Genomic DNA, 24,204 nt, shown 5'->3' with positions numbered 1-24,204 from the left:
TAAAGTTATTTCCTTAATGAAATAGATGTCCATTTTCGTGCCAACTTATAAGTTTGTAAAAGGGATCGACAAAATTAAATAACTAAAATTGACCGACCCTTCAAAGACAAATGACGACTCTTAAAACAAAATTGACGACCCTAATTTTTTTTAATTTTTTCCTGGATGACCCTTGAAACAAAATTGACGACCCTTAACATTTTTTTTCCTTGACGAGCCTTAAAAAGTTTTAGACTGAGGAGATACATAGTTATAGAAAGAAGTCGTTAATTTAACCAATGGGTCTTCAGTAGAGAGTCGTTAACCTTTCATATAAGTGTTAACGACCCTTTAATAAAATCAGAAATAGAGGTGGTTTGGTCTACGGGTGAGTCGTTAGTCTGCAAAACATTTCTTGTCGACTCTAACACTGACTTTGTTTTCAACAGGTTTTGAGTCGTTGCTCTGTAAAACATTTGCTGACGACTCTAATTCTCATATTTAGAGTCGTTGATCTGCAAAACATTTGCTGCCGACTCAAACAACAAGTTTTCATATTTTCCAGATTTTCACATCATTTGAACATTCATATAAGCACAGAAACTTCTAAACAACATGCTAAATTGTTATGAAACCCAATCCACACAAGATACCGATAGTACGAACTACAAAAAATAGTTGTATCTAAGAAATACGTAAGTTAAAGTCGACAATACTAAAAGACATAAGTTCTAGATGTTACACCATACACTTTAAAGTTCTAGACATAAGTTCTTCTCACCCACTACTACCACCTCGACCTCGACCTCTCTGACTTGATGATGTCCGACTTTTCTTTGAAGGACCTTGTCCAGGACTTCCCCTTTGAGAACCACCTTCTTCTCCACTACCTTAATCATCACCGTCTCCCTTTTGAGCACGTTCTTGTGTTAGTTTGATAGTTGTTCTCCTTGTCCTCTTACATTGATTTTCCAGATCAGCGAACATTTTCTTTGCTTATGGATTTTCAATGTGTTGGAAGTGCTCAGCGTACATGCGACTTTTCTCAGGTTCTATCACTTCTCCTTTGTCGGCTTTGTAACAAAATGACTTCATAAAAATCTTCACCCGCTCCCTCTATTTGCATTCAAATACCGATTAAGATTAACATAATTAAAACTGTATGTAAATGATTAACACAATTCTAAAATAAGTACTTACCACAAGCTTAAGAATGGAAGAGTCATCTCTAGTGTCGGCTGTAGAAGCAGCGGAAGATGCTTTGTTGCTCCTCCTACCCGTAGTCTGATCAATCCTTATCACTCGACCGTGGGAGAAGCCTTCATACCATGGCATGTAATCATCGGTTACCTCATGACCTTCATTAACATGCTCCTACCAAGATATTTCTACCCTACTAGTACCCAAATGCCTATTATTCCAATGCTCAGTCTTAGGCTCAGGTTCGTAAGCAACAACCAATGCCTTTTTGTCTGCCTTGCATTTATTTAATTCATATTTGAATGGTGGTACATAATCCTCATCTGGTGAATCTTGAATATACCCAAGCTGACGCATTACTCTATGCGGATTGTAAATTGAGTATCCATAAGGGTAAAACATAGGGCCATGGTAATATGCAAGATCTTGCAATCCTCCTACTCTATCTTCCTTGTAGGGATCAAAGGTTACCTCTTTGGCTGTCATGTTGTCCAATTTTTGGCGCATGGCTATCAACTTCAACATTTGCGCTTCCTCCTTATCCTGACTTCCAGTGTACTTGTATCGGGTTCCTCTTGGTTTAGTATTGTTCCATGTTGGCTGCAATTGGATGTCTTCATCGCCTTTGATCAATGAGGGTAAATGCTCGTAAATCCACACCTGAAACAACATCAAAACAATAACAATAATATTAAATCTAAAAATATAGAACAACATTACGAACATCGAACAAATTTGATAACTCAAATTACCTGAAGTAAAGCCAAATTCCCGTTCATTTGAGAAGTTCTTTCCAGGGATGCCTTTGCTAGCTGAGCGTTCAAATGTGCTACTATGGCAGTCCCCCACGAATACTTACTCACCTCCTCCAAGAGATCCAAAAGTTTAAGAAGGTTGACGCTGACTCTGTTTCCTTTGCTATCGGGAAATATAACCGAAGAAAGGACATATAACAAGTATGCGGCTGCCGTCACACGAACTTCAAAATCAGAGAGTATTTCATTGTCTCCGTCTTTCTCAAGTTGACCCCGCATACATCTTTCTAATCTCCATAAGTTTAAACTCTTTCTTTGGGTACATCTTTCCCATCACAAATAGGCCATACATCTTCTTTTCATCCGATCCAAACAACTTCTCCGTCAATTCATAAATTTTTTTCCAATCTAGGTTTTTCTTGAACTTGTCTTCCGTGGATTTTCCCTCAACCTGCAATCCTAAAATCTGTTCTGCGTCTTCGGGAATCAATGCCACCTCTCCAAAAGGAAATTGGAATATATCGACTTCGCCGTAAAAACCTCTCAGTAAAACATGATACTGCAGCCTTGTCATACGCAATCACGGAGTTTTGAACGGCAACATACAAACCTGAGTTTTCAACAATGGCTATCACTCTTGGACATTCACCTTCTAGGGGCCATGTTTTCGTTTTTGCATAAGAAGATTGGTGTTTAAAAAGACGTGTGACATTCTTATGATCCTACGAAAGACAAACAAATAGAATTAATACATAAGAAATTAAATATCAACAAATCATATGAAAATCAAAGTTGAGATTGTTACAATTTTTTCATTGATGGTACGGGCCCACGATCTATCATATCCGAATAGAACTTTGCCGCCATCTTTAGGTTCACCTCTGGCTTTCCCACCGGGTAGACGAGTAAGCTGCAAACACATGGGTGGAATGTGTCGCGCGCTTGGTTTATTTGGGACTTTCTCCTTCAGCTTTGGCTGTGGATGTGGCTGTGGTTGCGCATCATCCTCCTCATCCTCCTGAATCTCCTCCTCCTCCGACTCCTCATCATCACCGCCACTACCATCATTTCTTTCCTTACCATTTCCATCATTACCATCATCCTCATCATCCTCTTCATCACTTCTACCACCACCATTTTCATCCTCATCCTCATCCTCCTCATCGTCATTACCTTGATCCCCCTCTTCCTCAATGTCTGCCACCTCATTACCACCATTCAATCCATCACCACCATTACCACCATTCCCTCCATCACCACCATTACCTTGATCACCATCCTCCTCATCATCATAAGCATCATATTCACCTACTAAAGGAATTTCTTCATGTTCCACGACTTCTTCTTCCTCATCGCTTGGGGTTGTAGATATAACAACAGATGATGAAGACGACGATCTATAAGAATCAACACATGGTTCTCTGGGTTGGCGGATAATTAGGGCTACCTCACTCGGTGTTTGTCCTTGTAATAGACCCGCATTTAGGTATTTTTGGTTGCGGGGAGGTCTGGATGGAGGAGTTACCAATACATTCTTATCCTTTTTATTCTTGTAACTGAAAGGCGAACAAAAAAAATAATTTAAGAGTCATCAGAAAAAATTCCTAAAATAAATGACTCTTACAAAAACTAACGACTCCATGTATATCATTAACGATTTTCAGTTAATGCTTAACGATTCAACCAATTTTTCTTAACGATTCTTCCTATTTTATAGACAGAAGACCAAATATGTGTGGTGCAGAGTCGTTTACTTCTAAAATTGTTCGTCCACAGAAGTCGTTAACTTATTCCAATTATGTGGACGACTTTTTCATTATTTGGGACAGAGTGGTGATTTGGAAAATCACAGAGTCATTGATTAATAAAAATGGTCGTCAGAATAAATCACACAGGGGTCGTTTTCACCTAAACAATTGTTTAACGATTTCTTGATGATTTCAACATGCATGTCAAAAATCGTTAACAAAAAACAATTGGTTAGCGATTCTAACCTAAAAAAAAAAACAACCTACAACAGGAACCGTTTTCTTCGCCACCCTATTGGTTGACGATTTCTCTAAAGTCCAACATGCATATCAAAAATCGTTAACCAAACATGAAACATCGTTAAGCAAAGATGAAAAATCGTTAGACATTCAAACTTAGTGATTAACGACTACCATTCTGAGAAATCAATTTCTCCGATTCAAACCCTAATTTTCAGCAGAACATCAAATTAAACTGAAACCCAAGTTAGAGTTGGGGGTTTTAAAGTACATACCATCTAAATGGAGCCATTTTTTTGTCCAAAGGTTTTGATTTCTAACTTGTACTCGAATAATCCTTCGCCGCTTTAACGGTATCAAAGAGATTGAGAATTTCATTGGCTAATCTCGCATTCGTCTTCGTACGTGCCATGTTTATATAAGAAGTTAATCGTCGATTAAAGTTTTCACATCGACGATTTCGACGATGAATCGGATGAAAAAAAAATTCTCCACGGTCGTTAATGGAGGATGAGGAACTGATAGAGGGAGGGGGAGAGGAGAAGAAGAGGGTTTTGTGTTAGATTGAAATGGGATCCTAGCTTAAGTCTTAATTGGATTTTAGGGTTATTTTTCTGAGAAGGGTAAAATGGTACTTTCACTATCATTTTGGAAGCCCCTTAACTTTTCTGGTGACGGTATAAATTTGGTGAGGCCCCCAATTATTTTCCAGGTCCCCAATTAAGCCTTGATTCTCAAGAAAATAAATTTGATGGATTCAGGAGGATGGCATATTAAACATGTATGAAACATAAATGAAAGAAGTTGAAAAATAAAGAGAGTTAGAAACAACGAGGATCAATTTTAGGTCTTCACATTTTACGTACAACCACTTAACTATATATAGGGAAAATAGGAGATAAGCCCCAAAATCGACTGTAATTTTGAGGATATGCCCCAGGATTCCAGATTTTGGGAATATTGTTCCAAAGTAACGGTTTCCGTCAAGGAACCGTTAAATAGTCAATTTATCGTAAATGTGTTTGAACTTTCTCTCTAATTTTTTCGAGGTTTTTTCTGCCTGAACATGTTCTTGAACCTTGCAAAGGTGTTAGTATATATGTTTTTTAATTCACATATGTAATTCCAAGAGTGTGCGGATATTTACTACTAAACGGTTTTTGATGGAATTTTGGACGGATGGGGCATTTTCTCGAAAACTAGAATCCTGGGGCATATCTCCAAGATGACAGTCGATTTTAGGGAATATCCCCAATTTTCCCCTATATATATCTGCCTTCAGAATTCATTGCCGACGCACAAGATGCATTGAACATAGAAAGAAATTATCTTGGATTATCAAGACTTGGTATGTACCGATTAGAATAATTCAGAGACATCAAAATTTCTGGAATTATAATGGAAGGGTTTTGAATACATCTTCGGTGTGTCTTACAATAATTTTTGAAACAGAATGTTCCATAAAAATTTCCTGAACTAAATTGTCTTAAGTTAAACTATGATGCATATTTAAGATACAGTTTTCCCAGGTTTTGGTTTAGTACTAAGAGATGATGCAGGTAATGGAAGAGCAGCAAAGTCGCGAGTGTTCATTACTTCAAGTGCAAAAAAGGCAGAAGCTGTAGCTCTCTTGGAAGGACCAAAATGGGCCATAGAGGAAGGTTTTGCGCATTTCTGGATGGAAGGAGATTATAAAAGGACAGTGGGATTTATTAAATAAAACGTGACAATGATGGACTGAGGAATCGAATATTAGTTAGGGAAGCAATCACTACACCATTTTTAGGATTTTGTCACAGGTTATACATGTTACTGATTGAATTTGTAACGGTTATAACTGTACTAAATAGGCCGTTATTAATAATTGTGATGGTGTTTTGTAACGGTTTTATCTGTGACAATATCCAGATACAGTCACATATAAAAGCGTTACAATAATTAATAGCCACATACCTAACTTTATGATTGCGACACGTGTCATATTTGTCAGATATATCTTAATGGTTTTAACTGTTACTCTCTATTTACAACAATTAGTTGAATGACACGTCACAATATTTGTTGACGCGTGTTATTTTTAGGAGGAAGACACGTTTTTTTTAATCACATTTCATGTCACATCTAAACCCGTGACAATTTTTAACTCACAATTAAAAAAAAATGGGTAGCCCAGACCATTTTCATGGATCCGGGCTTCCAATCTACAGGCCTTGGTCTCGATGATGGACCTGCACTCTCCGTTTACAGTCCTGAACTATAAATAAACCGCAAACTAGATTAAACCTGGATTTTCTAGTTTACAAACATGTAGTACAATTAAACCTGAAACACAACTGCAATCTATTCTCTTTCAATCTGCAATTCATACATATCAATCTACAATCCCTAACCTCACCATAACTTCAAAATATGGATAAAGTTCTCCAATCTCTTCATACATATTCCACACATACATTTTATACTGCAACTGCTCCAAAGACCACCATAATCTATCTTCTGAGCCTTTGCCATGTGTAGGATCAAACAAACACTGGTGAGCTGCAAATCCCAACTTCAATAAGGACAATTGTAGATCACAATGTGACAAGAAGCTACAAGAGAACAAAAATATACAAATGAATGATAATGATTTTTTTAGTTTATTACATGTATCATACCATGTAACGAGCTTAGATAAATCTATCATTTCACATAATTCTAGACCATTAATAAACTATGACAACCCCAGCAAAGAGTATGAAAGGAAACAAGTAGAGCAACACTACTTAGACGAACACATAGTTAAACATGAATGGTATGCTTGAAGAAATCAGCATACAAGTATACAACTAGAAGGTGTACAGATTTGTTGGTTTAATAACCAATACCACACATTCTACGTGCACACAACCTACCCATGGGAAACTAAGTAACTACAACAACACATAATGAACTTGCCAAGAGCAGAAATTTACCGAATAGAAAAGTTCCAAAATGGTATTAGTGCAAGTTCTTAACACCACCAGAAGTAGGCGCAGACCTACGAGCAATCTAGTTGCATAACCTTGCCTTCATGAACAGCTAAACAGGGATTCCCTACAAAAAAGATAGTTTGTATTTCATATGAAATACACATTTAATAAGAAGTCAACATTATTGATACGTTTTATAAGTAATCAAACAAACAACTTTAAGTCACAGACAAAAAACTAGGAGACATTTACCTGCCAGATACACACAATCTTGCCTCATATGCATGTGTGGGCTTGTATATTTATGTGGTCTCCCACATCCAAAATAACTGCTTCGTCTGTGAAGCGAATTCTCTTGTAAGTGACAATTTCAACGCTTGGACTCTAGAAGTAGAAGTTAATACAACCAGTTATGTCCAATTTAATACAGAATGCATACACCCAATTCAAATAGTCCTCGCTTGTAATAAACTATACATGTAAACACAACTGTAAGTCTATAAAAACTTGAAAAGGTGTTCACAGAACAGGGGAAGAGACCAACCATTTACTAAAACTATGATATTGTATTTTAGGATGACAAGAACAAAAGTTAAAAAAATAGTAAAGAAAATATTGAATAAAGTCATTACCTGTCTATCATGATTAAACACCAACTCAAAAGCATCATGATTTGTGAAGTCTTCAATATGCGAACAAAGTTAAGGTATGTCGGCAGAATTCTGAACTAATGGTATTGGAAATACGAATCAACAGGAAAAAACTAAGCCAGACAACATTAAGGAACAAAATTTGCCCTTGTCTTTTAATACACGGACCTAACATCAACATGGCATGGAGGCACACAAAGAAATCCTTATATACATGCATGGCCCAAACAAGTCTACAAGGCTGTAATATTTAGTTTCAGCATTTATTGTACAACAGAACCAAAGATTGGGTACACAGAGGATGCAGACTATTTTCACACATTTTCATCAATCACAAACATACATGCGCATGTCCATGAAAATGACAGTGTCGTGTATTGAACTATTATCACTCATATTATATGTAGCGTTCATAAGTCTGGTATACACACAGAGGATATGGGCTCAAAATTCTTCAAACATTTTACCTCCTTGTATGCCCATTTTTATAAACCACAAACATGCATTTTTAATAAATTTTCAGAGCCATGTATTAGGTTAATATCATTCACATCTATATGCAGTATTTAATGATAATTACAGAAGATATGGGATTTACACAGATCTTAAATGCAAGTAGGTCGATCACTTGTGAGTGGTCAAGAGAAGTGCTTTCACACCAACCTTAAATGCCATCCTAAGGTGATCGACATACCCTCAGTTCGAAGATCATGTGGATTATCAGCTATAAGAATTGCCTACAATAAAAGTACTGTTTAACAAAGAAATTACTTTTACTAATTGTAGGATAGGAGGTAGATGAAATGTTTAAACTACTGGACTATGCAAGTAAAATTTTATCACATTCTCCAGAACTGGCAGGATTTAAGAAAACTAACCTTCAAAAGAGTGCGTGCAAGGTCATCAATGTCCGACAAAGATCCTAAACCTTCACCTTGCCAATGCAAACTAAATTTCAAATTTTAACAAGGAAATACATTCCTATATAGCAAATAGTTAACATGTTTATAATATGTATTGATCTTATAGAAAAACAACACATTATACACGTGCACATTCATCATATATGATTGTAAATTCAAAAGGTAAATTCTGTAAGGAAGTAAATAATGGTAGTTTATCGCAAGAAGGCTAATAAAGAACTAGCTATATGTGCTGACTGGATGTCAAACTGGGTCAAGACTCAAATTTAGGCAACCGGTCTTACAAATTCTTACAAAGTTGGCATGTTTGAAAAGAAAATTCTTACAAAGTTGTTGAACAACTAAGCCCTGACCCTGCAACTACATCTGCCTGGTCAAAAAATCTTAATACTAACAATCTTGTTCCTGTCTACCTTAGTTGTTTTAGTAACACTCGCATCCTAAGAAAAGTTAACTAGTTTTATAAGATATTCCCAGTGACTGCAGGAGGTCAAAGCATATCCCTGTTAGAATAATTAAGAAAAGATAAGTCATTATGGGACGCAGTTAAGTGCATCACACAGCTGAAGCTACAATATATCATAGCAAGGAAATAATTAGTGCTTTGAATGAAACCTATGTGAATATATGCTTGCAAGCTCAAGTCTTGCTATTAGATAAGAACACCTCTTTTTGAATTTCAAACATGTGATCTCAAAATGATGCAACTACAATCAGTAGAGATACAACATTTACTTACTGAATAAAAACTATTAACTTAGGATCATCATCATTGTTTTCCAAAAGACCCTGTCATGAATCATGACAAAGAATATATAAAAAATATGTACAAAATAATCGTACTTTGACAAGATATTGTTCATTAAGGATATCTCTCTACATTAAATCAAATCAATCATTTCATATAATATCTAGTTATTAGTTCGCTAAGAATTTGAGTTAGTCATAATACCACATATAATCCAAGTTAATCCAACTATCCAAACAAATCTTCTCTAGTTAACTATGTTGGACACATACCGTTTAGCTAAGCCTACACATGTCTCATGAGAATCTATGGTTGAGCACAATTAACATGCCAATGTCCAAGGACATATAATAATAATTACTAGGAACAGTTCAAAACCAATTGTCTCAAGTAAAAATTTCTACGGACGGTGTCTAAAATCAGGTCGTCCCTAGAAGCCATCGGTTTTGTAATGACAGATAGTCCCACAAAAGATAGAGACAATAAAGAACACACCATTTCCCTCCTACGGTTGGCATAAACTACAGAGAGTCACTGTCTACTAATCCCTAAAGACAAGCTTAAATTTGCATATGCATTAATTGTACTTGGCATTAGGTATGACCAAAGACTTGAAAAAAACAAAAATGATAACATGTTCTAGAATGTTGAGCACCCTACTATGACCGAAACATTGAGCACCATGCATAGTACACAAACAATACAACTTCTTTCTCGGAAAAAATTAAGCAAAATAACCTAAGCAAGTTAAAACCAACAAGTCCCAAGACTAAAGAACCGCAGCCTCCAAGATTATCATGCATTATGAACATAGCAGCCCTACCACTACTGAAGAAAGCAAAGTATACAATAAGGATTTTACCCTTTATCTATTCTTCAGGTTTTTTCTCAAACACTTAATGTGCATTTATGTTGGTCTTATTGTTTCTTTCTACACCTTGATTTCCTCGATGGACGAGGCGAAACTGCAGAAGAGAAAACTAATACACAATTAGACCAATAACCATCCTACAATCAACAAAAAAAAAAACAGATTTTCAATTAAAAACTAAAACCCAGAAAAATTAAATTCACTTAAACTAACCTCACCTCAGATCTTTCAATTGAAACAAATTACTCTTTTTTCTCATCTCCACTACCACACCATCATCACCAGAACCTTGAATGAATTACAATCATAGTTATCTGAACATGATATGGTAGCATAGATTTTGAGAAGAACTTGAGCGCTCATCTAATGAATCATATCACCTCAAATCCCTAGGCCCATTAGCTGCATTTACTGCCGACTTCGAGACCTGAATCACCCACCTAAAACAAAAACACAACAAACATTTCAGAGACTAGATATAAATAAATTAGACACACTTATGCAATCAAAGAAATAAACCTCATATTTTGATGAAAAATTGAGCGAAAAAATAATAGGAGTAAGAAATTGGGGGTTTGTTACAGACTCTTCAACTCTCTTCAGATCTAAACAAGTTAGGCTTCGAACTTCAGAAATCACTCTTCAATCGTTATCAATCGTTATGAGTATGTATAATAATGGGATTTACCAGAGAAATAAGAGTACTAGGTTGGGTAAAATCGATCGTAACTGAAGCAAATCTACAGGTATTCGGTGCTGAAAAGAGATGATAAGGTAGAAAGGAATAATTTTTCCCTTCAAGTTAAACAAAAGGAAAAGAAACATAAAGATCTTTGGTACAGGGATGAGGGATTACAATGGTGGTAGTGAGTGATTGAGTGAAGATTGTTGCGGCTGTGATGATAGCAACTTAGGGTTTTCTTTCCGCTGGAGAGAGACTGGAGAAAGTGAGAAAGATAAGGATGAGAGAAATGGGGAAATGAAGTGAGAGAAGATATACTTTGGGTTTTGGTAGAAAGTACTCGAGGTACCCAATTGGCTAGGAGTTGAACTCCCAAGTTATAGGTTTAGCCAAGTCATATGGTCTTCTAATCTAGCTGCTAGATTAGAAGTCCACGTCAGTTAGGACAACCTCCTAAGTCATATGGGATGGCTAATATAGCAGCTAGATTAGCAGTCCACCATATTACCCTTACCGAAAAATGACCATTTTACCCTTACGATCGTAAGGGTAAAATGGTCATTTTTATAGTCTCCATAATATTTACTGCACTTATTTCCAATAAGGGTAATATGGTCATTTTCACAATATGTAATATTTACTTTACTTATTTACGATAAGGATAGTCTAGTCATTTTCACAGTCTCCATAATATTTAGTGCACTAATTTCCATTAAGGGTAATATGGTCATTTTCACAGTTTGTAATATTTACTTTACTTATTTTCGATAAGGGTAGTCTGGTCATTTTCACTGTCTCCATAACATTTATTGCACTTATTTCCACTAAGGTAAAATGGTTATTTTCACGGACTATAATATTTACTTTACTTATTTTTGATAAGGGCAGTTCAGTCATTTTTATAGTCTCCATGATATTTGTTGTAATAATTTCTAGTAAGGGTAATATGGTCATTTTCACTGTCTGAAATATTAACTTTACTTATTTTTAATAAGGGTAGCCTGGTCATTTTCACAGTATTGCACTAACTTCCATTAAGGGTAATGTGGTCATTTTCACAGTTTGTAATATTTACTTTACTTATTTCCGATAAGGATAGTCTGGTCATTTTCACAGTCTCCATAATATTTATTGCACTAATTTGCATTAAGGGTAATATGGTCATTTTCATAGTTTGTAATATTTACTTTACTTATTTCCGATAAGGGTAGTTTGGTCATTTTTACAGTCTCCATAAGATTTATTAACCTTATTTCCATTAAGGGTAAAATGGTCCTTTTCAAAGACTATAATATTTACTTGACTTATTTTTGATAAGGGCAGTTTGGTCATTTTTTAGTCTCCATGATGTTTATTGCATTAATTTCTAGTAAGGGCAATATGGTCATTTTCACAGTCTGAAATATTAACTTTACTTATTTTTAATGAGGGTAGTCTGGTCATTTTCACACTTTCAATAATATTTATTGCACTAATTTCCAGTAAGGGTAATATGGTCATTTTCACAGTCTGTAATATTTACTTTACTTATTTCCAATAAGGGTAGTATGGTCATTTTCACAGTCTATATAATATTTATTGCATATGTTTCCAATAAGGGTAAATTGGTCATTTTTATAGTCTGTAATATTTACTTTACTTATTTTTGATAAGGGTAGTTTGGTAATTTTCACAGTCTCCATGATGTTTATTGCACTTATTTGCAGTAAGGGTAATATGGTCATTTTTATAGTCTCCATAATATTTACTGCACTTATTTTTGGTAAGGGTAGTTTGGTCATTTTCATGGTCTCCATGATATTTATTCCATTTATTTCCAGTATGGGTAATATGGTCATTTTCACAGTCTATAATATTTAATTTACTTATTTCTGATAAGGTAGTCTAGTCATTTTCATAGTCTTCAGAATATTTATTACACTTATTTCCAGTAAGGGTAAAATAGTCATTTTCTTAGTATGTAATATTTACTTTATTTATTTCTGATAAGGGTAGTTTGGTCATTCATAGTCTCCATGATATCTATTGCACTTATTTTTTGTAAGGGTAATATGGCATTTTCATAGTAAGGATAATATGGTCGTTTTCAAAATGTGTAATATTTCCTTTACTTATTTCCAATAAGGGTAGTCTGGTCATTTTCACAATCTCCATTATATTTGTTGCACTTATTTTCAGTAAAGGTAAAATTGTCATTTTCACAGTCTGTAATATTTTCTTTACTTATTTCTTATAAGGGTTGTATGGTTATTTTCACAGTCTGTAATATTTACTTTACTTATTTCCGATAAGGGTAGTCTGGTCATTTTAACAGTTTCCATAATATTTATTGCACTAATTTCCGTTAAGGGTAATATGGTCATTTTCACAGTCTGTAATATTTACTTCACTTATTTCTGATAAGGGTAGTCTGGTAATTTTCATAGTCTGCATAATATTTTGTTGCACTTTTTTCCATTAAGGGTAATATGGTAAAATAGTAAGGGTAAAATAGTCATTTTCATAGTCTGTAATATTTACTTTACTTATTTCCGATAAGGGTGGTCTGGTCATTTTCATAATCTTTGAAATTTTTATTGCACTTATTCCGATAAGGGTAGTCTGGTAATTTTCACCGTCTTCGGAAGAAGCAGATATGTCAAAGTCAAATTTCTATAAAGTCATGACTTGTTGACTTGGTCTTGATCCTGTTTTCTAATATTAAGAAAATTAAAATGAAAAAGAAAAATGTATTTTGATTTATAGAAATGAAATATGTTAGTTTGTGCAAATGTGGGAAAATTAGTGACAAGTAAAATCCAAAGTGTTATAATTTTGGGGTTGTTTTAGATGTGGTGAAATATTTGGGTGGAATCATCACTTTGAATTATAATTGTGATTGTCTGTAAAATTGTCAACAAATATTATTGTGACTAATAAAAGAATTTAATATTCCTAATTATTATCACGAATACAAAATTTAATAACAGTTATAACTGTTGCAGGACTTGTCACAGGTGTATCTGTGATTGAAAAATAAACTGTGACAGGTTGCACTGTTACAAAATCCTGGTTTTGGTGTAGTGTGGAAATCTTGGTAGACTGCAATAATTTTTTGGGTTTCAAATTTGTAAATAGAACTGGCAATTCTGTGGCAGACAAACTGGTGGTGGAGGAAACAAAACTTCAATTTTTATAGGAGGTAAGTCAATTGAGATTTCTGGAGATATTAAAAGAATTCTAGAGACTTTTGAAATTTCTTGTTAGTCGATAGAGTGTAAAAATCTCAAATAATCTCTGTTATTTGATCGTGACTTTCTAAAAGTCTTCAGAATTCTATATTATTGGATTTGGAAATTGAAATCAATGACTTATGGTTTTGAGAGACTTGTAGAGACTTCTTACTACAAAACATACCATAAAAAACTAAAAACAAATCTCTCCAAGATAGGTGATATTTTCAGAGACTTTATTCTGTCTTTTTCCTTTAAGGAATAAATATCATAAAATTAAAAACAACCACCAAATAAGCTACAATTAAACCCTTAGAAATGGAAAAAAAAATTGTCTTCCAAAACCCAATAAGTTTATTAGAGATTTAAATCCCTTATGTTCGTCTAACTTTTAATATTTTATGGGAAAAATGATTACAATTTCTATTAGCCATGCATGAACTTATACATCTTCATTGAATTATTCATATATTCATTTTACAAAAATAAATAAATATACTGCTTGTTTCACATGAGTAAAGTGAAATTCATATGTTTTGTTGTCTATATGAATCACCATAATTCCTTGAAAATCATTCAGAGTGTCTCTCAAAAACTCTAAACTCATTGAGAGTCACCCAAAATCTCTTGGATAAAAAGTATCTCAATGTAGCTACTACTCCCACTTGACTGACCCCCTGTTAGTAGTTGGAAAGAAGATTTACCTGCATTTCTAAATATTTTTATTAGTTTACATATGTTAAGTAACGGGAAAGAAAGCAGTGGTAATACCAATAGGTTGTTGTGTAAAACTCACAACATGGCATGTCCTGACTTGATAACATGAAAACAATTTTTTCCCTTTTGTACTCTATTTCGGTTTGGCTTTTAGTAATACATTCTAAAAATAAAATAAAATAATATTCACCCTTTCCATATTTGAATATGATTTTAGCCTGATCAAAAATTGGGTATACAAAATTTAAACTCATCCAAGCTAATATGCTAAGGAGTGTCTAAAAGATGTGAAGTTAGTCAACTGATCAGATTATTAATAAATCAAAACAACCATGCCGACTAAAACCTATCCGAACAGTTTTCAAATTCTTTCTTCAAAATTCTAATTATACATTATGAAATAAATTAAAAAAACACGAAGAATCAAAACGAAACAAAAAAAATCGAGAAGAAACTGAAAATTTGGATCATACAGGTAGTGAGATTTTTTGCCCAATCTCAAATCGATTATGTATTTTACCCAATCTTAAATCGAATACATACTCAGATTGAGATTGGGTACAAAATCATACTCAATCGCAAATCCCATATGATTCCACATTTTTATCAAAAGTTGGCGGGTATTTTTTTGTCGACCTTGTCGTTAATACATGATTCCACATTTTTGTCAAAAGTAGGCAGGGTATTTTTCATCAACCTCTTCCACTAATACATGATTCCGCATTTTTATCAAAATCTGGCAGGGTATTTTTTTGTCAACCTTGCCGACTAATACATGATTCCACATTTTCATCAAAAGTCGACAGGGTATTCTTTTATCGACCTTGTCAACTAGTATTAGTCGGTATCTTCTTAGGTTAAATATTGTGAAGACTTTTCATCTCTGAAATTAACATTTACAGGGTGGTCACGGAACTCATCCTTATACCTAGATGACTATAGTTTAGTCGGCAGGTTATGAAATTAATATCTTGACGAATAATATGCATTTGTAAACACCTTTCTCTGTATATCAAAAATCATATAGTCGACCTTATGATTTATTATTACCCTATCGGCTATTTGTGGTCGTTATCTTCCAACATTCTCGACCATGCTGACTTTTGAGTATGAAATCACTCATCAACTTTATAATCCCATTTTTATAAGTGTTTGGGTAGTGTGATTTCATTTCCGTTACAAACATAATTCTCAAAAAAAAAAAAAAAAAAAGTCTCCCCACGTAATCCATGAATTCAGTTTAACTGAATCCCAATTTCAGAATTTTAATCAACTAATTAACCTAATCAGATTTATTAATCTTAATTAAACAAGGATAAGTTAGTTTTTTTAAAAAATATACGGCTAAGAGACATTGAGTTTTATCTCTAAAATAACCCGATTTTGTCTTATTAGCCATATCGTAATTAATTTGGGTATACTCCAATTTAATTTAGGATTTTAATTCTCTTAATATTTGAATATGGTACTCAGAATTTAAACGGAGTACGTACATGAAGCCTGGTTTACCTATATTGACTTGCCATGTTTGACAAGTTTCTGAGGGCAAAGTTGCCAACGAATTTTTCGTGTATGCATGAAAAGAAAAGAAAAAGTTAACATTTTACACCAACCAAAGGAAAGCTGTGCTATCATTTTACATGGATTTAAATGGAATCAATACCATCTCCGCATAAGCACCAACATGTCTGATGTTTATCCGATGATTATTCGATAAAGTATTGACTTAAGCCACTGGTAGCCACTTGTGGCCAGGCCTACATAAAAAGTTGTTTAATTTTCATTTCTCTTATAGCCATATATTTAGTCATAACCTATTTAAAATAAGTATCTAAACTAACCAAATAGATCTTTATAATCGTTTCCATCATTTCACGTAGCAAGAGACGTGACAGAACAACCTACACACCCTTCTCCATGAGTTGTGCCCACATAGCGTTTAACATCTTTACTTGGCTCCTTCCCATGGCGGGCGATTCTTTTACTTAGTCAAAGACATTGAAACGAAAAGAATATAGTAGGTGAGAGACTGCTTTACTTTAAAAATAAATAAATTAGAACGAGCGTGATTAGTCAAGTCTAGCAAGGGACCATTAAGTAATGCTATCGTAGTCTAATTTACACGATGGAAATTTCAGACCGATTACATGATTGCTAAAGGCTGGTGTCAGCATTAGCAGGTGCTGATAGCACTTGATATAAAATAAAAACTTTAGAAGCCTTCCTGGCCGTTGGATTACTGAAATGGTTCAAGCCAATCATGATTCTTTTTTCCTTTTTTTGATCGGTAAAGAATTTAACGCTAGAGAGCTTCGAACTCAGGTTACTGGTATCATCACCCAATGACTTTACCACTGTACTATAATGGCACCTGCAGCCAATCGTGATTCTGCTTGGTGTTAAATTAGCTTCTTCGGAAAACTTATTTTTTTATATATAAAAGGGTACTGTGCATGAATGTAAAAGCATCTAGTTATCAAAATTTAACTAGAGCTAGTGAGCACTTGACCTTGAGTGCGAGAAGATGGATAAGCTTTATGAAATATCTCTACGAGGCGATGTTAAGTCCCTCAAGGAGCTACTAAATAAACACCCTCACCTCCCTCTTGATACAACATTTACAGGTAATTGTAGAACTTCTTTACACATAGCCGCTATGTGTGGTCATGTTAAGTTTGCAGAGGAGCTTATAGGACGAAATAGCCTACTTACAAGGATAGAGGACTCACATGGATTTACGGCCCTTCACTTGGCTTCTGCGAGAAAAAGCTCTCTTATGGTGGAAAAGTTGTTAGATGGCAATAACCAGGATATTTGTATGTTTCAAGATCAAGATGGACGAACACCACTACATTTAGCAGCAATTGAAGGCCGAGTGAAAACTATAAAATTATTACTTGAGAAGAACCCCGAAGCAGTTCACAGCCGAAATGGTGAACATGAGACCATATTACACCTTTGCGTTCAACATAACAGTTTGAAGGCCCTAAAACTGTTGATGAATCATTTGTCATCAGAAGGTGCTAATCCTATATCTGTCAATTCTACAGACGCTTATGGCAACACAATTTTGCACCTCGCTGCAAAGAGGAAGCAGATGGAGGTATATCGAATCTATGTATACATACTGAGAATCTTAATTTTTAGTTTTTCTTACAGGTATGCTAAAATAGTTCTGGAGCATCAGAGAGATATAATTAAAAAAAGATCCAATTTTCATACCAACTTTGTTTAATTGCAGTGTATGAAGTATTTAATGGAGAGCAAGGACTTCAAAATTCACACAAATGCCTTGAACAACGACTGCCTCAAAGCCCGAGATATGCTAACTCAGACAGAAAGATATGCTCTTGAAATAGGGTACTACAAGAAAGAAGAAAAAACATCTAAAGAATGGATGATAGAGAGACTGAATGCCTTATTGGTGGTTGCAACATTAATAGCAGGAATTGCATTTCAAGCTGTTATGAATCCACCAGGTGGTGTTTTTCAAGAAGATTCCACAATCAAAGCTACTGACAACCCGGTTATTTTTACTTATTATCTAGGGTCCGTGGCCAACTCTTATGAGACTAATCACTTTGATAAATATCTAAAAAGACAACCAGAAGATACCACCCAGAGCAAAAACAGAGAAAAGATTAACACCAATTTTGTTCGGGAACTATTAAAAGCACTAGAGAATGAGTCTTATAGTGCTCGTGACGCTTTTGTGAAGGGCAGATCACCCGGTATTGTTCTGGAACATGAAAAGTGGAACAAAATCATTTTCAAGTATAAACCAAGGTTTGCCCCTTATATAATACGCTATGCTGGAACACCAACATTGGCTTACAGAAACCCGATGCTTTACAAAATTTACAGGATTAGTAATGCAGTTGCGTTTTTAGTCTCTCTTAGCATAATCCTAGTAGTTATAATTGGGTTTATATACCAAAAGTCTATCAAGCACAACACCAGATATCTGGTAGGAATGATGATTGTTTCAACCTTGGGTTGGTTCATAAGTTACATAGTTGTTTTCATAAGTATGTCCCCGCCTTTTTACAGTTACCAGAATGATTTCATGTTGGCAGTGGCAGTGAGCGTTCCCATCTTGTCGCTTAGCGTGTGTGTTTACACCATTTACTCTTGGTATTTGAAGTCTAGAAAAGAAATATTATTTGACCAGTTCCGGAAAGAAGAAATCCGAGGTATTGGTTCCAAGAAACACATGGTAAAAACGTTCTTAAGGTCTATCCCCGTTTACTGTTTCTTTATTATCGGCATTTTGTCCAGCAGCGTAATTTACATTTTCGCAGTTATTAAGCAATAGCTTTTAAAGAAGAATTTAGTATGCTGTTTTATGGCAATTCGCCTTATTTCGTATCTTGGGGAAACTTATTTCTAGCCCTTTTTCTTATTTTTATTTATGAGTAGGCCACCATTAAGATTCATAATATATGAAACCCAACTCAATACTAGTTTACTAAATTAACCGTTTATATTAACTAATTTATTATCTAATATTTGTTTTTTGTTTTTAACAAACTAACAATCGTTAAAAAGAAAAAGAAAATCATACACATAATCTTAAATGATTCCTAAATTAACTCCCTCTTTTATGACGCCTTCTTATTTACCTATTTGATTTCTTCCTAAAACAACTCTCATCGCAATCTAATATTCATATTAAAAACATAATTAGAGTTTACATTGAATTTAACTATAATTAGGGCTTAAATTAGCTCCTTTAAATTCTCCATAAAATTTTCTTTTTATCTCTTTTGTTTACCACGCCAGTTTGAATGTGAAAATTCTGCTTTTCACATTTTAACGATAACTGCGATGTGAATGTGAAAATCTATAGTTTCACAATTTAATGATGACCCCAATTTTAACTTGTTGGAACCATTGTTATGGTGAAAATCGAAATTATCAAAAATTTCAGTTGTCGAATTTTATTGATAATTATAAATTTTTACCCGTTATAATCGTTAAGTCTTGTGAAAATCAAAACTATCAACGGGTCCTTCAAAATTTGTTTTTCATAAATAGTGATAATCTTAATTTTCAATTAAAACACCAGTGATGAAGAAAAATCTCTTCAAAATTAGGTGTATAATTTTTTTCATAACAAATATGGTCGAATCTTTATTTTACATGCCATTTGACCGTGAGAATTTTAGCTTTAAGAGTTGAGTGATAATTGGAATTTTCAAATGTTGCATTTTGTGAAAATTGCAATTATCATTGACTTCTACAAATTGATAATTGCAATTATCACTGTTTATAAAAAAATTCTAATTTTCACAATACATGGATAATTACAACTTTCTCCTGTGGGATCAAAAATTAGAATTATCACCCGTTCATTCAAAATTTTACTTTTTAGTGATAATTTCAATTTTCCAACCTATTCTCATAAGTTGGAAACAAAAACACTGACGCCATATTTACTTTCGATCGTGAAGCAAAGTAGAAAATAGAATCAAAACCTTCAAAACAACCTAGAGAATATCTGAATAGGGTGTTCATCCCCGATTAGATACAAATACAACAAGCCCATTAATATACCTTTAAGCTCAAAAAACAATCAAGCAATTATCAGTAGGAAGATGATCCCACACGTGGACTGCTAGTTATATGAATCCAATGAGAATCGAACTTAGTATGGACGGCGGTGTGCGATGGTGCTGTAGTTGTATATAATGGTGGTGGTAGTGCACATCTACTGCATAAAACATGTTTGGTTAAGAATAATCCTAATACTATGATGAGAAACACATTCAGAAGAGAAAGGGGTGTAGCCGCAGCCTAAAAAAACGTAAGCAAATCGATTGAAAAAGGTAAAAAATATTTTAGATAATAACTATACCTGCCGGAATTAATGGCAGACAATTTGACCACAAATAAAGCCCATAAAAGTCGCCTAATCAATTGACTAATTAAGGTTAATTTGGTTAATTAACCTTAAGGAAAAGGGTTATCAACGTAATTTTTGAAAAAAATATTTTTGTTAATAATATTTAACTAATTAAGGTTAATTTGGTCATACCGGAAATGTGATAATATAAAATCAATCTAAAACTCCTAATCTTAACAGTAGATCTTATACTTTGGCCATGCATGTATATCATTTTAATGATGAGTTTATATAAGAGAGAGGAATCAAATTTGGGTTTCTCAGAAAATTCCATATTATAAAATAGTTTGATGACTTTCATCATGGTAGAATGTAACTTCTTTTTATTTTTTTTTTGATGCCCTAAATCAGTGGTCCCTAAATTACATCCAAACTAGTTAAATTGGAGAGGATTTCAACAATTAAAAGATTGGAACCCCTACCTCCGCAGTGGGAGGGAGCACGCCAACCACCAAACCACTTAGTGATTGGCAGAATGTAACTTTTTTAATTCATACATTTTAAATTAATAAATTCTCTAAAATTATACTAGAATTTTTTTGCTCGTTAATAAACTTTCACAAGCTAAATTTTAACTTGATCAGTTAACAATTTCTCTAAAATGATAGAAATTCTAACTCGGTAAGCAAAATTTTAACTCATGAAGATTATCAAATTAAAAGTTTCATGTTCTGGGTTACTTTTTTTTTCCATTTGGCATGTAAAAGAGCCGAATATTGGTAGGTGCCACACCAGTGAAACTTCAAGAAATAATACTCCCTCCGTCCCACTATTAAATGATCTACTTATTTTAAAATTTTGTCTCATTATTAGTTGACCTATTTCATTAAACAAGGAGATATTTTCAAAATTATCCTTTTGATTGATTATCGGTAGTATAAGAAATATGCATAATTTGATATCCATGTTTATATTCGTTGCGTAGGTGTTTTAAAATGCTTTTTAATAATACAAAGTTTATGAAAATCCATAGTATAGTTTGAGAGATAAATCAATTCTAAATTTTACAAATTATTATCATAAGGGTATAATTGTAAAAAATACTATCTTTCTTTTTTTGGTAACAACTGCAGATAGAATGACATCTTTTCTCATAATATACTGCAAATATAGTGGCACCTTTTCTTAAATTATATATTTTTACCCATATTTTTGATTTGGTAAAGCTCGGCTTCGGCTTCGCCTCGCCTCGCTTCGTCCATATGCATTTTTGATTCAGTATGGCTCGGCCTCGCCTCGCCACGTCCCCATGCTTTTCTGATTTGTTGTCGTGCGGCTTCGCGACGTCGATGCATTTTTAATTTGGTGTTGCATTATTAATTTGGCTTGGTTCGGCTTCGCCTCGCTCCGTCCCATTGATTTGGTGTGACTCTGCCTTGCCTCGCCCCGTCCCCATGCATTTCTGATTTTCTCTCGCGCGGCTTTGCGACGTATTTGGTGATGCATTTTATTTGGCTTACGTCAATGCATTTTAAATTTGGTGTTGCATTATTAATTTGGCTTGGCTCGGCTTCTCCTCGCCCCGTCCCATTGATTTGGTGTGACTCTGCCTTGCCTCGCCCCGTCCCCATGCATTTCTGATTTTCTCTCGCGCGGCTCTGCGCCGTATTTGGTGATGCATTTTATTTGGCTTGACTCGGCTATGCCTCACTCCGATCGCATAGGATTTATTTATTTTGTGTGGCTCGGTATCGTTTTGATTTTCATTTAGTAGCATGATACGAATTAGAAGCAATTCCTATTTAAGAAAAGTCTGTCTAAGAATTGAAAAAATCGAGTCAAAAGAAAATAAATTACATTTAAAGTAACACAAATTTCGAAATACTGCACAGACAATACTACACAGACAATATTATGGTCTAAACAATTTCCTAACTTAAGTGGATTATGGTCTGTGTTTTCACCATACTAAAGACCTGACAATTGGTGTCATAACTTATTAAATAAAGTATACAAAGACTTGACAATTGGTTTTAATTTTGAGTTCCTTTCTGCAGGTAAGATGAATTGTCCACTGGTGAAAGATAATGATATATGGGGCCTGGTGACTGTGTAGCTTGACGCCAATCATTCAGTACCTCTTCGAGCATTAAGAGATATAAAAGATGCAGAGTGGGGCACAATCTTTTGGACCTCAATCTCCAACATAACAAAAACATTGGATCTAATTGAGTCTTCGACTCCAAACCGAAGTAGAAACCTGCATCGTACATGTTATTAGTTGTCAAAATTTCATTAATCTATCTTAATACTCAAGTACTGGTGCTTCAACTTTGCCTTACATTTGGCACACAGATTGTGCAAAAATTCAGTTGAACAGATTACATGAACCATAACATGCCATAGGAACACCATATGTGAAGACGATATTAAGTTACTGCGATACAAGGAAGCATTAACTTATAGATGAGATATATTTGGAAGCATTCACTTACCATGTATTAAAGCCTTTATTAGATTATATCAAAACTAATCTACATAGGTTCTAGTATCCGACTGTGACAACCCATGTTTCAAACTTTTGATTCTCAACAGGTTAACTAAAATCACCCAATTGCATATCTATTCAATGTAAAAAAAAAAAAAAAATCATTTACATGGGTCTAGGCAACCAAGAGTCTTGCATCCTAAAACCCTTGCTTGTAATTAGATAATTAGATAACTCACTCAATTCGACCTCCAAATCCATGTCTTCTGTCATTGATCGTTTTATGGTAAAACCGTTCTCTCAAAAAATAGAAACCGATTTTCAATAGTAGTAACAAAATATATATATATATATATATATATATATATGAAAAAATAAATAAAAGTCACCATTGAGTTCCTACTGCATGCTCTCAAAAGATATACTGAACAGTTTATTTATGTAGATGAAAAGGAAATATTTACAATCCCTTCAAACTAAGGCTGAATTCACAACAGTATACTTACTTGCAGTAGTAATATTTATGTAGATAAACATTGTTCCACAAAAGAGGATTTTGTTACCTCAATGCACATGATTGACTCCCGTTGAAAATAGAGTAGGTTAAGAACTTGGTTCTTAAGTGTATGAAACAGAGAGTGTATGACGTTGGTACACCTAATCAATCGATGTAATTCTCATCAGTAACGTAGTCGGCAGTATCTGTACGTCCTAACTCAAACCGGGTCAGTGTCAATACTCCTAATTACACTTGCTGTGACGATTAAATGTATAAATGCTGATCCAATTTAGTTTGGCAGTGATATATATACCCGTCTTCAATAAGAGAACTCACCACTAGTGCTCAAAATTAATTGACTGTGATTTGTTTTAGAATTTTAAATGAGTAACTTTCCACCATGATACTCACCTCCATTTTGATAAGTATTCAGATTTTAATCCACAAGTTATGAACAAACCCATAATCAAATATCATCATGGATGAAAAACCCATACCCACAAATCCAAATTGCATAGGAAAAAAAAAATGTGACATTAGAGACTGACCTCATTAATCCAAAAAAATTCTCCCTGCATCTCTGTTGATTGTTGTAACATATCCATAGTAAAATTCAAAAATTGGGCTTAACCAAAGCTACTATTAGTAGTATTAGCACAATTAATAAGATAGCAATGAGGAAGAAACAAAACCCTC

The 24,204-nt window shown here is 34.2% G+C and overlaps 1 protein-coding gene across 1 annotated transcript; it reads left to right on the top strand.

The window, feature by feature from the left end:
* Positions 1-17,200: 17,200 nt before the first annotated feature.
* LOC113351041 lies at positions 17,201-18,991 on the top strand. The gene is made up of 2 exons (XM_026595116.1): positions 17,201-17,779; positions 17,918-18,991. The coding sequence occupies exons 1-2, from the start codon at positions 17,201-17,203 to the stop codon at positions 18,989-18,991; spliced, it is 1,653 nt and encodes a 550-aa protein (XP_026450901.1).
* The last annotated feature ends 5,213 nt before the right edge of the window (positions 18,992-24,204 follow it).

Source organism: Papaver somniferum, chromosome 2, assembly GCF_003573695.1.
Source record: "Papaver somniferum cultivar HN1 chromosome 2, ASM357369v1, whole genome shotgun sequence".
Classification (NCBI taxonomy): Eukaryota; Viridiplantae; Streptophyta; class Magnoliopsida; order Ranunculales; family Papaveraceae; genus Papaver; species Papaver somniferum.
The sequence above is the reverse complement of the archived record's forward strand: the minus strand, read 5'-3'. Positions and strand labels throughout refer to the sequence as shown.